This window comes from Macrosteles quadrilineatus, unplaced genomic scaffold (genome assembly GCF_028750875.1).
Source record: "Macrosteles quadrilineatus isolate MER2022 unplaced genomic scaffold, UCM_ALF_1.0 Scaffold_8__2_contigs__length_117827958, whole genome shotgun sequence".
Classification (NCBI taxonomy): Eukaryota; Metazoa; Arthropoda; class Insecta; order Hemiptera; family Cicadellidae; genus Macrosteles; species Macrosteles quadrilineatus.
In genome coordinates, this window is record NW_026542601.1 from 27292174 (window position 1) to 27310142 (window position 17969).

At 31.4% G+C, this 17969-nt stretch overlaps 1 protein-coding gene across 7 annotated transcripts in view; it reads left to right on the plus strand.

Annotated features, from left to right (window-relative positions):
* LOC129000963 (neural-cadherin) overlaps positions 1-17969 on the plus strand; it is a 477113-nt gene that overhangs the window by 418783 nt on the left and 40361 nt on the right. For all 7 annotated transcript variants that reach the window (XM_054428065.1, XM_054428066.1, XM_054428064.1 and 4 more), the window contains one exon: positions 15626-15769. In XM_054428065.1, coding sequence (XP_054284040.1) covers positions 15626-15769 — 144 coding nt within the window. The remainder of the gene's footprint in view (positions 1-15625; positions 15770-17969) is intronic.

The window sequence follows — 17969 nt, forward strand, 5'->3', positions numbered from 1 at the left end:
TTAATTTTTCATTAACTCTTTCATTTTATTATGAATTTTCGTGCGTCAATTAAATATACCATTTTTTCGTGAAAATCAATTACAAAAATAGGTTTATTGAGTTGGCTTTATGTGCTCCGTTGCGCCCAGAAAAAGAATCGTGTATTCAGTTTTTTACTATTTTTTTTAATTGCATATAGATTTGCAGAACAACAGAATAAAAAAATTAAATAAGGTATTGCATTTGCACTTTGAACCCATTTGCGCATTCAGACACAGTCTAGCGGGCGAAAACCAGCTTTGTTTCTCTGTTTAAAAATGCAGAAGTTCCAAAGTAGGGAGCATGGAGGGGGTTTTATAGTGGCTCATCGTAGTTCGTCTCGAGATCTCATTGTTTTGCGAGACACAGACCCAGATTGGACAATATTCCAATCATGTTTAATTGGGACAGCATCGATTTTCATTGGTCGATTGTTTATTTATTTAACCAAGAAGTTCCTTTTGAAACGCTTCGATTCTAGTTCTCATTGCCTTAATTTGATTCAATCGACCGAAATTAGAAAAACTGATTGGTGATTTTAGTTTTGTTTAAATTTTCGGAAAAGTATTTTTTACTTGTATTAGACTGAAAATTGTATGTGATAGGTTCTTTACCATTTTATTTCGAATAATTTTCATTTACCCGATTGACTATATTAGAGATTTTTGTGAAGCATTTTCTTCGAAGGCAAATGTATTAACAAATAATAAACAATAAGAATTTTGTAAAGTAATTTAGGCCCTACCTTGTTTTGATAACTACGATACTTTTATGTTTTATATACAACATAAATTTACAGAACTTGTTTACAGTAATAATAATGTCTATATTGCAAACTAAATTATAAAATAAAAACAAAATGTTACTTGAAAAATGTAACGCTTTTTTTTATATCCAAAATTAAATTTGACAAATCGATTTTCTTTTACAAATAATCCACAAGATTTGGTTTCGATAAGAGAATAGATAAGGATGTGAAATTGGAGAGGTGTATTCGGCTCAAGTATATGCCTCCATTGAATGTGTGAATGGTGTTTTCCATGTTTTGTGACGGGCTTGTCTTCACAATTAAAATAAACGAAAATGGATGTTACTGCCAGTTTATGTACAACATTTTCATACTCAATACTAATATTCAATAATTCAATACGAATAATACTAATTGATTCCTTTCTATAATTTTACAACTTACTTGTGCTTTTCAATTACATACATTATAAAGGCCTACCTTGTTAAATCTTTACTAGATTTTATTTAAGTTTTATTCTAGTCGATAATATTTTCAATAAAATAAATGTTCAAAGATTCCTAGATAAGTAAATTATATTTTTATCGACCAACGTCCTTTCTTGTAGTATGACTTAAAAGTGATTATAACTGTTTTTACATTAAATAGTTAATAATTGGTTTACAAAATTTAAAGTAACAGAATTTTCCAAAGTGAGTTATCTGATTTATACCCTCCTCGTTATCCGCTAGCTAATTATCAATAATCTGTTTAGGGACTACAACAACAGAAGCTTAAATTATTGTGATAATCTTCTTTTATTGGACACTTTCATTACGAGCTTAACCAATTAGCGAAAATGAAAGTCCGGAAGAAACTTAGTAAGTTAATCACAGCATGGTGCAAATTCATTAATTAGATTACGGTATTCAACTTTTATTGTTTCGCAGGTTTTTTTTATACATCTTGTTATTATTTTATTCTGTAAAAAGTTTGTTTTTATTTTATGTTTTGTGTGTTGGCAAGTCCATTTGTTTGTGGTATGAAATGCATAACACCTTTGTTAGGGATTGTTTATATTTCATTAATTTATTTATTCGATTATCTTTGCAATAACTAAAAGTCAACATTTCTCCGGAGGAAAATTGGTGTAATTATTTTAATTGTATTTGAATAAGCATGAATACAAATAGATTATTACTTCAACAAAACAATAACATGCAAATGTTATATAGAATGAGATGAATTTATTCGAAAGTCGATGTTTCATTCAGAACCAATGAATGGAAATCCCGACTTCCGATTGGTTACAGAGATTGTTACATTCGTTATCAGGGTTAATGCATAACACGTGCTAGTATAGATCAAAGGATATTTAGCTTATAACACGTTTAGAACATGAATTAGTTTGTGAAATTTTAAACTGTTAAAACTACAGTTCAAATACTTGTATGTAAAAAACATTTGTTTAATGTGTCACTGTCAAGAAAAATAAATATTACAAATTTAAACTAATGATTTTGTTTACTTAAAATATCTACATCTATACTATTATAATGAATCATAAAAAAAAAAGAATAATATATAACAGAACCAGAAATGTTATCATCAATGTAGTCCTACCGATTTGTTTACGAAATTCTTAGTTGTGCGTTTCTTCTTTCTATCGTGGATTGATTCGATTTTTTTTTAGTACTATATTATGATCCCTCATACCTCACAATAACGTGTTCAGCAATAATGTATTGTTTTAGATAGGTTTTGACTCAATCATCGGTTTTTTAATTTATCTACGCTTATAGTTTTCTATAAAGGACGACGCAAAATATTTTGATTTTACCCAAGTACTTTCGTTTTACGTAAACGTATTCACTACTTACAAAGATATTAAATTTAACTTTGCGCTTCGACTGTAGACGTTTCAGTGCCGAGCGTCAGTCAAAAATAATATTGTTTGTAAAGGGAATTTATGAAGTAAAGTAAAAAATGACACGAGAAAGTGATCAGGAACTTCGCTCTGGTTTTTCAAATAAGTATTTATCTGACGGAAATGAGAATGTAGATTGTGTAGCAGATTCTATGATGAAGAATGCCATATTACTCTCTTTTACGAATATATTACGCATCTAACATATTTCCCTATCTATGTGTGTGGAATATATTAACTTTTATACGTGTTAGGAAGATTGATAAAATATCTGTTGTTTACGTGTAGCATATTTTGTAAAGTAAAACAGTTTATTATATTAATTCATTATTAAGTTGTATTTATTTAACTATGTATTTAAACATGGCAGTTTATGGCTATTTCAGGTATTAAAAATGTTGAATTAGAAACATTTTATTGCACTACTACAGTAAATACAATTTTTCGACCCTAACATCACTTCATATGAACGATACAAAGTACAGTACGGTATTTAAAAAAAAATATGTGAATACAGTAATTATAACATCACTTAAATATTAAATTCTGAAAATTATAACTAAATAGTTTTTGTTTAATACGTACGTTATGTATTATTGATAGAATTTCGTACACTGGGGTTTCTCACTAGAAAATAACACGTGTTCCTAAATATCAGAAACTAGTAAGTTAAGCTATTTTTCGTTCAACTTGCAAGTTAGTTTATTACAGTTTTATGTGTGTTGATTGTGTGTAGGCCTACATTAAAATATACTTTTTTACTTTGTCATGATATTTTCATGTACTTGATTATTTGTTATCATCATCAAACTAATTTAAACTTAACCTCTCATTTAGCACACAAATATCATTGTCACTGACTTATAGACCAACCGCTGGACCTCTGTCCCAAGGTCATGGGTTCAAATCACTCCAATCACCGATAGTGACTAACTATGTGTTCTCAACCCTGTGGTTCGGAGACCACTCTAGGCTTGGACTTAATTAATTCAACAAATAATTGGAGATTTCCCTCTATAATAAGACCCTCAATACGTTAACACAACCTTCAAAATAATTTAATCACCATTAACTGACTTGACCTAGTAATCTTTTTGAATCCACCCACCTCCTCTTGTTAATGCGATATACATGATTTCTTGCTGCAGTAGTGTAGACCCCACTGTTAAACGTGTTTGACTGTTCACACACTGATGTAAAGATACGACTGTATTGGTGTATTGTGAGTTCACGAGTGATGATACAAGAAGAGTGAACGATGTAGTTGAGATGATAAACCACCAAACTCTGACCATAACGTTAGTGTTATCTGCCCTGAGGGGTGTATCACATTTGATAGGTCGTTATTGCACGGGTTTGGTGTTCGTCTCATTGAGCTGGCAGATAAGACAAAACTACATTACAACTAACTTGCTACATTGCACGAATAATAACTGTCGTTTATGCAACACATACAATTCGAGCCGATCAGTTTTCTCTTCATATTTTATCATGTTAAAATTGCGTTTTCAATAGAAAAATTAGCTCTAGATAGTTGTAGTTAAATAAACAGTGTCTATGATTGGATGCTTAAAACTACTATTTAGGTATACGAGTACTTGTACTGAAATTAGATTTTAATTACAGATTTTTACTCATTTGCTCATACATACCAAAAACACGGGGTTTTTCAAAAATCGGTTTACCGAGTAAGTGTATATTAGTTTGAAGCAAAAAATAATAAATCTATTTTATTGAAACTTAATTGACACTACACATAGATTGTAAACTTAAAAGAATTGTTCAAAATGCTCTACTAACTTCAATGCATTGTTCAACTCTTTTTTTACACTTGTAACGCAATTTTATATACATTTTTATTTTATTGTTGTTTAAGGTTTCAAATTTTCTTGCGATGGCTGCTCTCAATTGCTGAAGATAGGGGCCGTTTGGCAAAAACTTTTATTTTTATTCATCCCCCAAACAGAAAAGTCAAACGGTGTAAGATCGTAGGACCAATCGATTCGTAAGAGAATTCGAAGCCTTACGACGGTAAAAATCTATGCAAAAGACGGTTGCAAGTGTAAAAAACACATTTGAAAAATGCATTTATGTTAGTGGAAAAATACTTTTTCAAATTTACAACCTATGTGTGGTGGAAATTCAGTTTCATTAAAATTATAACATAAATATTATTTATTTATTATTTGCTTCAAACAAATACACTTACTCGGTATACTGATTTTTGAAACGCCCGGTATATTTACATCTATGCTGTTAACTCACAATACGGTAATACATAAAAAACATGGTATGGTAAGTAATAAAGAAGAAGTAATCTTTTTATATCACTTCTCTGTGGTAATGTATTTTTAATAAAATAATGTATCCCATGGAGAAATGCGAACAACGATTTCGTATTTGTTATGTCCAAAACAGTATGCGTTATCTTTCAAATATTTTTCATGAATCAATACATTATTTGATAAATAATTACATTTGATTCAATCTCTGAGGTAGATCCAGTTTTAATTAGTTTCAATAATAATTACAATCAAATAAACAATTTTCGACACGAAGGTATGTTAATTTCAGTAAGAGGTCATGAGCCACTGATATAATGCCTTTGGGAAAACATTTCAATTTCAATGATTAAAACAGTCATTGGTTTTTACATCCAATGGATTTATTTTTAATACAATTTAATTTTAATAAAGGTTTCGGAGGCTTTTTAACATTAGTTTTAAAATCTCTCATTTGTATTGTGTTTTAAAATATATTTTGGTATTATACGTAAGTTTGGTAGCAATTGAAAGTAATGCAAACTGTTTGGACTTATAATATTTCTTATTCTTTTAGGTCGGTTTATCCAAATATTGCCAACGTTAACAAAATAAATGAATGATTTATTGCATTAAGTTAATAAATTAAGGTAGAATGGGCCAAAACGTTGTAACAATGCATTTTGCAGAATCTCAATCCTTCTGGTAAAGTTTTTACACCCCCACCCCTTATTTTTTCCACTCTACTGTCTTACACTGACATCGTTGAATGTTGCTGAATTGGGCTTTCAAAATTGTTACTTACTGAACGAATTGGCTTTCCAACACGAACTAAACTAAAAAATGTAGTGCGCCAGTATACAACAATCACCTTTTTCACTCATTTAAATGCTTTAGGTAACTGCATCCTAATTGAATACACCATATTTTAATGGGATCATTTACAGTCTTCACACAATTGGAGACCATTGACTTATTGTTCTAGAAGTCTTTGTCTATCTACGGAACAATGAGATGACAGTTAAGCATAGCTTACAAAGGGTCACTATAATTGGGGGAGGTGCTAGGGGGTGTTGGGGGGGGGGCAAACCAATGCATCTCTTTACTTTCAGTGCTGCTGCATTTTTAAACACTCTTTCAAAGGTGACAACGCCTCCCTAGGTACTTTTCTAATGGATTGGGGTTTTGTGGTTGATGTTAAAATATTTACTAAGGACTATTAAAATGTGGGAAATATTTACTGATCACAACGTATTTTATTAATAGTGATTGTGATTCAATTATTGATAGCTAATTTCATTCTGATTCATGAGTTATCAGTCTACTTTTGAGACATGAATGATTAAATGGCTGGAAGTTGTGACTAATTAATTTGTCTAGCTTTTGTAGCTTAAAAAAATAATATTTTTATCTGTTACTTAGACAAAACGTCATCAAACCTTCTAAAAAAGACCAATTAAAAAAAAGACAGGGTACAACGGAGTCAAACTTCACATTACACCCCCTGAACTAATCCCTCTGATGCCGTATATTTTGTAAATAAATAAAAAAAGATTGTGATATATTGTACCTTTACAAGGTACTGTATTGGTATTAGTATATTTTTTATTTAACAGAATAAGTTGTATTTTTTGGCAACACCTAAAAAAAAATATATATATATATAATATATCTGATATGATTTAGCACCAACAACGTGTGTAAGTATTTTGTCAACTCAGATATATAGAGGTCCGCCGTGATACTCGTTGTTTACATTTACTGTAACTTCCTTTACGCTGCATTCCCAAAGTCTTTGTATCCATTGTTGTCCCATTGTTTAGGTATAAGATATGTGACTCATTCATAATAGCAAATCATCCTGTGTATTTATGGACCTAATTTATTTTCCGCAAACCGCACCTGTATAATAGCAAAATATCTTACAAAGACAATCACTTCACATTGTTGTTATAGTAGTATATTCTATAACTTAGTTCGGTGGACAATAAGGGTATTTTAAAACTAAAGAATAATAATAATCTAATAAAAAATCACGACATGTTTAAACAATAAACAAAATATCTCAATAAGATTCTACTAACTGTAGAGATAAAAAAAAACGTGGTTGAAGGAATTATTAATTAACTAACGAACTATAGCGGCATGTGTGGGTTATTGTTTCATCGACGACTGTTTGAACTTTCATTTAATGACACAAACAAAATCCTGTACAAAAGTGTTAATCAAAATTTGCGAGTCATATTTGGTGAAGAATAATTTCGTATTGTCAAAAATACAGAATTTCACCTTTTACAATTAGAGTTATTTAAACAACTTGTTTATTTATTTTGTTGAATATTGACGCAAAATTTGCCAAAGTTCTCTTTATAATCCATGTTGCATGCAAAAAGTCTTTAGATTATTAATTTCATCGGATTTTCCCAAAAATGGCATGAGCAATTTTGATAAAAATTTAGTATGTTATAGTCCTTAAATTCTGAACAAAATTGTACAAATCCCATTTCTGGATATGAGGTTGTTGACAAACTTATGGGAGAAAGTATGTGTCAGAATGCTGATACCGTTTATTAAATATTGTTTTATTAGATTTACAGTTTTGATTGGGTTAGAAAATGGCTTTGCAAAATACACGTGCTATCTTAATTATCCTAACGACATACAACCTTTGATGTACCAAACCAATTAAAAGTTCGTCATGTATAATATTCCAAGACACAATCGTAGTACTAATTACTGTAGGTGTAGTAACGTACAGCATTTGTGTGTGTGTATTGACAATGTGATATATTCATCAACACACATTGTGTCATGACTTCATCGTGATGGAGACTAAATACAAACAATTAATTATTTTAACCTTTCTAAATCTACTAAACCACATGTATTACTCAAGAAAACTTTACCTTTCTTTTTTTATTTTACAGTTAAAAAAATCTGAAGTTTCATATATTTAATACTATAAATTCCGAAAATTTTAGCCAATATAAAGCTGTATTCTATAACAATGGAAGAAGACCTATTATTCACACATTCATATGCACAAGGAGGTGCATTTTATAATATCGGAGGGTTTAGTCTAAAACTGTTTTATACATAGCCTCTGGAGTGGTTTTGTTCTAAATTGAAGATAAAGGCTTAAAGAGTCTTTAGTGAAAGCCAAAATGCAAATGGAAGAAGACAATGAGGATCAGTGTTCATTTACGACTGGAAAGTAACGAAATCCGGACTTGAGTAGTCAATTTACAGTTGAAAGTGTTGGAGAAACATTTAGGATGTATTTCTTTGCTCATCTCTGGATCTTTGATTACAAAATTGAAATTGCTTTATTAATTAGGTATCTTTAAAATAAGTATTCAATATTGTTAAGCTATTCCTAGACCTAATGATAAGTCGTTAGCTTTAAAATGTTCCGAGAATATTAATAGATATTTAATGAAAATCTGCAATCTTAAGTTAAGTTCCAGGTTTGACCAATCATTACTATGTCAATAACATCTGCATACTAATGTCAATAAGTATGTAGATACTTACAGTATTTATTAAACACTATTACATTTGTTTAGTTAAATATAATAGAGATGTAATGAGAAATTTGAATGAATGCTATCGATACCAAGATTTAAAACTGGATCTTATGAATCTGTATTACAGATCCTAAAAATGTACGTGTTAATTCGACCATTTTATGAAATGATGTGTAATTTGGTATAGACAACCTGATAGAAAAGTAGTAAACCAACGATTTAAAACAACTCGCCGCAAACAAATATTAAGGGCACAATTAAGAAAACCCAAATCCAAAATGCAACAATGTTAAAATTTTAATTCTCAAAGCAAGACTTTGTAGTGGTATCTGCGTATCGTAGGAGAATACAACCTAATGACATCACAGCTTAGCAACCTACTGTCGCACCATTTGTATACATCAATTCAACGTGGCAAATTGAATAGGAATCAAAACGTATCGGAAGTATTTAATTTCAAGTTTGCGACTGAAAATTTGCGCAACAATGGTTATACATTTCATACACGTAATAACTCGATACCTTCTCAGAACAGAGTTTAACGTTTGAAATGTTACACCACCTTATTTTACAATTTGTTTATTTTAAATGTGTCGTGTGATTTATCTCAATGTATTGGATATAATTATTAACTTATTTACAAAGCTTGCGCTGTCAGTCTTGGTAGCTGAATTGTAATAATGCTCGCCTTCAAACCTGAAGGTTGCCGGTTCAATTCCAAGAAGGCAAAAATTTTGGTTTATCAAATTGCTCTAACCATTAATAATGTTATCCAGCAAAAAGGCGACGTAATACTTAGGTACAATTTAAATATGTACTTTACAATATTTAAACTGTTTTCGTGTTCTTTGATTAGGACAATTTGTTTATTTCAGATTAGATTAGTTATTGTCTAAAAAAGAATCAAAAGGCTAAAGAAGCAATTTAGAAGTATTATATTTATGGTAGCTAGGTTAGCTAACTAATTTTTTTATTAGTTAATTCCTAACAAGGAAACAAAAGAAAGTCGTACAATGGCGTATTTTATACTCTACCTGTAGTTCCATCGGGAATTCTATAGAATTACTAGGAAAATTACTTGGCCTGATTAATGCTTGTATAGAATTGTCTCTAGGCATTGTATAAAATGCCTGATTTTATTCTTTACCGGTAACATATGACAAACTATTCTATTGACATCTGATGGTTAAACTCAAAGCCTACTTGTTAACTCTACGATTCCATGATTAATGTTTCTAATCCTACAAAGTTCGCTACGTCGGCTAAACGCTTCGTCGCCATACTGTCGTCCAGAGCAATAATAACTGCCATCTGCCAACATAATTGGATAAGCCTCGAGATAGTTCTCAGCAACGGTTTTATTGTTTTCTTACTTTTGAACAGGCTTTTTGATGTACGAATCATCAAGTTTAGACAACATAATTTAAAAATGATTTTTACTATAGTTATTTTAGTTCTAATATTGACAAGATTTCTTTTAGTTGTAGGTTACTATAAGATTCAAAATTAGCCTAACATAATTAATTATTTTCATCACGGGGTAGCTTTTAACGGGGGTTTGGGACTAACTTCACTAAATCGTTGCGATGGTTCTTTGATAATAAATAAATATAGTTATACTTTCAGCGGGATAATTAAGGAGATCACTATAAATTGAAATTGTTAATTACTTCACGTTGTGTGTTGTTATGTATTATAACTACCTTGATCATAATCGCTAGTAAAATTATTCTCGAATTAATCGTCAAGTTCATTGAGATTGTAAATGTAATAAACAATTTTTAAGCATCATTTTTCTGTATTTTAACATTACATTTATAAAACATTATTTTTATCCAGTATAGATGTTTCTTTAATTAACAATGCCTAAAATACTGTATATACTAAAATACTGTATAAAACACTCTATCAACCTAAACTACTGTACATAACACTGCATCAACCTAAAATACTGTACATAACACTGCATCAACCTAAAATACAGTATATAACACTCTATCAACCTAAATTAGTCTATATTTTATGTATGTTTAAATCCATACATTATCCCTTTGAGGATAATAACTTATTGGATAAGTTTTTGTGTGATTACAATAATTAATTTTTCTAACAGAGTTTTCATACTGTTTAATAGTAAGTTCAGTTACAGTAATTAATTTTCTATATATTTTTAGGTGATTAGACTAATACGTAAAATAATAAAATTAAATAGACCTTAAGCCTTTTTAAGCTCTCTATTAACCTAAAATACTGTATAACATTGTAACTGTGATTGTAGGTAACATTATTTACACTTTCTTAGACCTAACTATACAAATCTATTATCAAAATAATGCTGAGATCACATAGTGATTATTCATACCTTAAACATAATTAAAAATTTGCATCCAAAAATCATTCAATTATGTTTGTAGTATAAAGATGAAGTAATCTTGGGTAATCAGCTAAAAGTTCAATGTTGTTAGCCGAAAGCGCTCTTTTATCCCGTAGTGTGAGTGTTAAAAATGCAGCAGTGCTTAAGCGATGAACTGCCCCTTGTTACATCCCTTGGCCCTCCGCCCCCCCTTCCACCCCCCCTCACAACATCTACCCTCCACTTGTATGCCTCTTGTTAGTGATTTACAACTGTCCGACATTTGTCTTACACCAGTGTGCATTTGAAATTATGTGGAGATCGTGGATGATTTAAAACATGAAAATCAAAGACAGCTAAACAACTTTGGTTTAGTAACACTAAATACTTTAGTTTTGGTAAATAATATTAAAAGTGTACATTTTTAGTTGTTGGAGATGTTGATACAGGGTTTTCCAGAATTGATGATGAAATAACTTATTTTAATGTATACTTATTTCGCTTAAAAGTAGTACATGTTCTATCCCCTATAAGAAAAATAATGTAACCTTTAAACGATTAACGTGCAAATCGTGAACTATGTGCAAATAACTGGAGCAAACTGTATATTTACTTTGCTTACTTGAACTTTATATTATTATTATTATTAACTTTATAATTATTCACCAGATAATATTTAATTTTTTCCATTTTAAAATAAAAATAGAAGTTAAAAGAATAGTTTGGGGCTTACCACAAAGAATACACTAACATGTTTCAACAAGACATGTTAAGTAGTACGATTGCTATTCCCGAAAAGACCTAGTTCGGTCATTTCCTCATGAAAGTACTGAACTGAAGTTAAAACAACGCATATCTGCTATTAAAATAAAACACCATCCCATATGTTCTACGAATGAATCGAGGTTCAATTGGCTTAGTTGAATTTTGCATGTAAACTAAACACGACATAACCTGATAATTTTCCTGCTGATTTCCTAGTAGTCTGGGGGTTTAAAGTAAAAAAAAATACTCTCATATTGTTTGTTAGATTAAAAAAGTATTTTACCAACATTTTATAAAATATATGCATTCTCAAAATTATGTATACACAAATAGACCAAACAAAATTTAAATGTATGCATTATTGAATTATATTAGAGACAATAAGCAGTTTTATCCTAAATTGTTTAAATAATTTTTTTAAGATATTCTGGTACAACTAAGCCTCACAACATGTATTGACAGTGTGACTTGTCACCGTATTGCTGGTAGAACGTAGCCGCACGTACGTCCAATGTGACCTGTCCTGTAATTAGCCATGTAATTGCTGAATGTCGACGTCGCTGGGGACCGATACAACTGTGTAGCTCAGGTATTGTGTTCCAACTAGGCAGTCTCACAACATGTATCGACTGTGTGACTTGTCACCGTATTGCTGGTAGAACGTAACAGCACGTACCGTCCATTGTGACCTGTCCGGTAATTAGCCATGTAATTGCTGAATGTCGACGTCTTTGGGGACCGATACAACTGTGTAGCTCAGGTATTGTGTTCCAACTAGGCAGTCTCACAACAAGTATTGACAAGTATTCTGGCTATTGTTGAGTGTATGGTTGAAAATTGCAACTCAATCCAAATTACCTATGTTTACTTATAGCTCAGATTTCTTCGAGCGTTTTCAAATCTTTTACACCTTTGTTTTAATTTCACCAGATTTAAGAATGCTATAATACTCATTAGGAATCAATTAACGTTTATAATTAATATAACTCAACAAAACCAACAACGTTGGCTATTATTTTGTACAGTGATAATTGCCAAAAACTTACGAAATAGTCTTTAAAGTTTACAAACAAAAATAAATTGTTTTTTTGTATTTAATCCTAATCAATCTGATTTAACACAAAAACAGTTTTTTTACCAACGCTAAAGATTTTCTGTTTATATTCAACATAGTAGTTCTTACAGCACAACTCTATGTGAATCTTATACGATAATCTATAATAGCTTTAGAAGCGCCTATCTGAATAATAAGCCGCTTGGTAATTCACAGAAAAGCTGTGTAAAATGCAAAAAATGCAAGAACACAGTTATTGTACATCACAACATAGAAGTTTTTTTTGTGAAATTTATATTTTCCTTTTATATTTGTCAAGTTGAGTTTAATTGCTACCCAATATTTCACCTTAGGGAAGTTCAACTTTCGGAAAGTAGTGTCTTACGTACGATGAAAATTGTCTATGTCGATGCAGAGATGTATTTTTACTAACCGCAGCGTGTCAGAGAGTAGGATTTTAACTAATCTTTTAATTTTTCCTATGCCCTGTTGATTTTTATTACTAAAAGCGCGCTATTTCGAAGTAGAAATATGTAAAACCATCAGTGTGATTGTTGGTATTTTCTCGAATGTTGTACTCTATTGCATAATCTTATGTAGCTCTTATTTAGAATATACTATGGAGCAGTGATATATCATGTAAATCTAATCCGCTAGATTGTTGGTGCATATATTATGTAGTGTGATTTAGTGCTGCCAACACTCCAGGCTCTAACGTCTCGTCTAGTGGAGCACCACATACTGTGTCTACAACTCTGTAAAGTCAAAGTCAGAGTAGAACTTAAACTCGCATGTCTATACGACGATAAACTCTGCTACATCTCACATTATTATTGATACAAAACCGTATAGAAACAGTTTCACTTTGAGAAAATTCGAAATATTTTTAAAGGATTCTTTGGGGGTCACTTATGTTTTAGAGCAGGTTAAACTAGAACACTTTTGATTTTTTTCATTGTTAACCTTATTATCCATCGATTTTTGGTCAAATTAAAAAATACTGCAGTTTTTTTGTTATTGGTGTTTTAATTTTTTACCTAAAGTTTAACAAAGCCTTATTCGTACAGAAATTGCTTCTGTAGTCGTGTTAAGTTATTTTTAGTACGGTAGCACTATTATTTGATTCAGAATATGTTTATGCAACGGTTAATGCCTTTAGATATACCTTACATTAATATAATAAGTTTATTAGACTCAATAAAATGTTTGCACAGTCTTTGTGATTCCTGGTAGTTTTCAAGTGATATTTGTATTTTCCTACATATTTCATATCATGTACACGACTTATAAACTAACACAAGTGATCTCAATGGCTATATAATTTTAAAAATCTCGTCGTTAACTGTCTATGTGGTGGTTATCAAATCTTACATTTGATTACGTCCTAGTAGTTTGGCTGTTGGAAGTGTAAAAGTTTAATTTCCCCCCGCTGCAGGAAGTGCCGACGTAGGGTGCTTAAGCTTGCTAATTGTGTTGCTGGATTAAATCCGATGTCAGATATAATTCTCGGCAAAGGTGGCTCGGAGTCTTGCTAATTTGGCTCATATTCAACTAACTTATTTGCCTTAGAAGATCCTGGTGTAATAACGATAAAATAATTAAGTTCACATTCAAAAATAAGTATCAAAATCAGTCACCTTAATTTTTTTTAGGGAATTGCATGTTAATGTACGATGAAGTACGTCAATAGTTCAAAAGTTGACGATTAAACTAATCAGGATTTGGAGAGTAGTGTAGGTCTAGTAATATTATGATTACTAAACAAAGAAAAAAACTACGATAACTATATCTATATTAAGTAATTTTTATTGCAAATCTGTTTGTCCCATTCAAACTCTAACTGTATAAATTCTTCAGCCACAATGATTAGGTAAATAGCTAAATTTAAGTTGTTAAACCCCCGTTGGATAATTTAAGACAAAAATGCACGGTACAACAACAGAAATTAATGTAATTATAACTATACAAATGTTCATAATACTGTATTTTAAAGATCTTATCTTGGTTTTATCTATTGTAACAAGAATGGTTATTAAACGCAGCTAACGAACAAACCCGTTTAAACTACTCAAAACCGCAATGCACACTTAACATGGTACACAATCAATCATATGACCATTATCTTATTGATGGCCATTATCTTAAAGCCGAACAATATGCAAGCTTAAACACAATATAGGCTTTAACTGTTGACAATGTGGATATTGGAGACAGTAATATACAGACTTGAGCAGCCCGACTGGACTAAGGGGCGTGAACTACTGAATACCACTTGATTTATCACTCCTCGCCATGAATAATGGAAATTTTGCTGCTTTTTTCGCCCGTTTGTCGCTTTAAACTGTCGTTGTATTTTTACTTGTTGCAATAGTTATGATACTTTCACCTCGTAATTGAGTGGTGTTTTAATGTACAATAAATATTGAGTGTATATCAAGGCTACGTAATATTTTTGTTGCTGAAACTACAAAATTGTTGGGAAAAGAAGAACCATTAGAAATGTGTGTTGAAGAATATTTTCCAAGCAGTGCTAAATGTTAATGATGTATTTTAAATAAATTAATCGACTGAAGTAAATAAATTATGCCAGGAAATGTGCTTCAGAAAATTGCGTCATATTTTATACTGAAATATTTAGTGTTTGAATTTTTTTATAATTTGTCGATTTTAATTGAAAGTTAAAGATGCTTTGTAGTTTGTCGTAATCTTTAAGGTTGAAAATATGTTTTAATCAAATATATTTATAACAATAAGTTTTTTACAGTATAACTACTCGAGTATTAAAATAAAGATTGGAGTTTTATGACACCAACACACGCGTGTTTTGAGGTGAAGAAAAAAAATGGAGGATGTGCGTTGAATGAATGAAATGAGCTTTGTTGCTATCAAAGATCTGCTATCTCTTTAGTTCTCGTTTTTCAATCACGTTTACCTATCATATTTCACTTTCGTAGTCTTCGCTGAAACTAATAAAAGTTGTTTGATGTTTCAGTGACAAAGTTTATTCGGATTGGCATCGCAGACAAGAATGACAACCCGCCGTACTTCGACAAGGCCCTGTACGAGGCGGAGGTGGACGAGAACGAAGACATTCAACACACCGTTCTCACCGTCACCGCCAAAGACCACGACGAGTGTGAGTACCTACTCTGTATACCTAGTGTCACCTCAGTTGTGCATTATCCAAAGACCACGAGGAGTATAAGTACCGATTCTGTATACTTTATATCCTAGTGAAATGTAGAGCTAAATGGTTAACCCGTGGTCTATAGTATAAGTATCCTTCAATAAATTACATTTTCTTTTTAAAAATTTATAACCTTTCAAAGTCAAAAACCCACACTCACATGAAATCCTAATAAAATTTCCCTGTTGCTCGGCATAACCACATAAACGCACAAATAATAAACAAACGCATCACGCGGCGCGCCGCAACGGTCGTTTTCCCGCCAAAAGGGTCAGTTACTGTGAATATTTCAAAGTTTGCGGCTGTCAGACATTATGTATGGACGACTCCCACAGTCCGACCGTAGCAAGCTATGTTTCTAACGTTGTAACTTTTAAAGTTAAATTAAGCTTGTTATTAGGTCAATTACACAAGGTTGTGTAGAGTTTCTTGGCGTTTTTATACAAGTGAGCTACACACTATCTTTAAAGGGGTAAAAATCAGTTTTAGTAAATTTTTCCGAACAAGATATTTACGATTTAGGTTCAATTTCAGCACAGCTGAGTCAATGTGTGTTTATTTTCAAGTCCGTTTTCCATCCTAAGGAGGGTTAGATTATAATTTTGGTGTTAAAAGGTTCTTTTATCCATTGATAAATCAGTAATATCTGTACCAATCAATCTCATTATGTAAAATTGTTTTTACAAACGTATTGTAGAATATTTGTTTCAAACAAAAGCCTAAATTATACTTTCAGATTTATATAGTTTCATAGTTCTACGATTACGAAGTCTGTGACAAATTTACACAGTTCAGTTTAGTTTGAGATTCCTATATGTGTTCTCTGTTTGACTTGATATGCTCTAAGTAGGGATCTTAACCTATTGGTAAATGGGAAGCTCGCGTTGAAGCGTCATGTTACGCTTGAGTGCCTGTATAATAAGTTTTTCTCATATATTTAGATACTTTCCAAATTGTTGTCTCTCGCTTTGTTTTTAAGTTGATACATTAACAAAAACGTGGTTAACGTTAAAACTCACATAACGAATAATTGATCGGAAATATACCATTTTACTATCTTCACCTGATTCGTGATAAAACTATAAATGAGTATATTTAATCGCGGTTTCTACAGTCTTTGTCTTTTCCTAAACATTTTCTGAAATATAAAACAGCTGTTTACATCGTCGCATTGTAACGTCTCCGTTAGTCAAGTGACTTTATGCAAGACGGGCAAAGGCAAACAAGAATTCGATTGCAATCATAGCCTCGTCTACAATGCATCACTAAAGACTGCATTTCGGTTCTTGGCTGTGTTGCTTGTGGACAAAGGAACGTTGCAGCAAAGCTACACAGCATGTGGAGGATGCAATCTAACTGCTATTAAAGATGTCTCTGACACTGTTCTAATCAATCTCAAACAAAGGCAATCAAAGTGTGCAGTCGAGTATTAATTATTATAGCATAACATTGTAGAACTTTGAGCAAAGATAGAGTAAAGGACTGTTGGTATTTAATTAGCATCATACTAGTTAATATCTTGTATTGATTTTGCTTGTCATACGATCGTTGATGTTGAAGTTGACAGTTTTTCTCTTAATATTTTGTGGGAGAAAATCATTTGTTTTATACTGTTTTGACGCACCTAAAATGAATAATACCATAGCTGAGTGGGAGGTTAGCATACATTCTGGCGTTTACTGCTGGGAGTGCCGTATAGTTACGTAGCGTGTACGCTGTAACTACACGGCACTCCTGGTGGTGGATGCCAGAACCTATGCTAACCACAGCACAACAAATTTAGATTAAAACACCAATAGTACAGCTCGTTTAAACATCTTTGCTTTTAACGTGAGTGTAGATAAATACGTTTTCTTAGTCAAGTTAAAGCTTCACTATAGTAAATTTTATATTTGTACAACGCTCGTGAAACCTTTATCTTACATGGCATAAAATAAACATTTATTTGTCTAATTTAGACTTTTTAGGTTTCGATTCAATAAAAAAACTAATGACCAAGTTTGCTTTAAATGTTTAAAAGGCAACACAAACGGTTTACGTAAACCCGTTGAATGCCGTGGAAGGTTTATAATTCTGAAAACTAATAACATCAAACGGGAAAAGAGGGAAAGCTTTTAATTATTAGTTGTCCAAGCTGGTCTCACCGGCA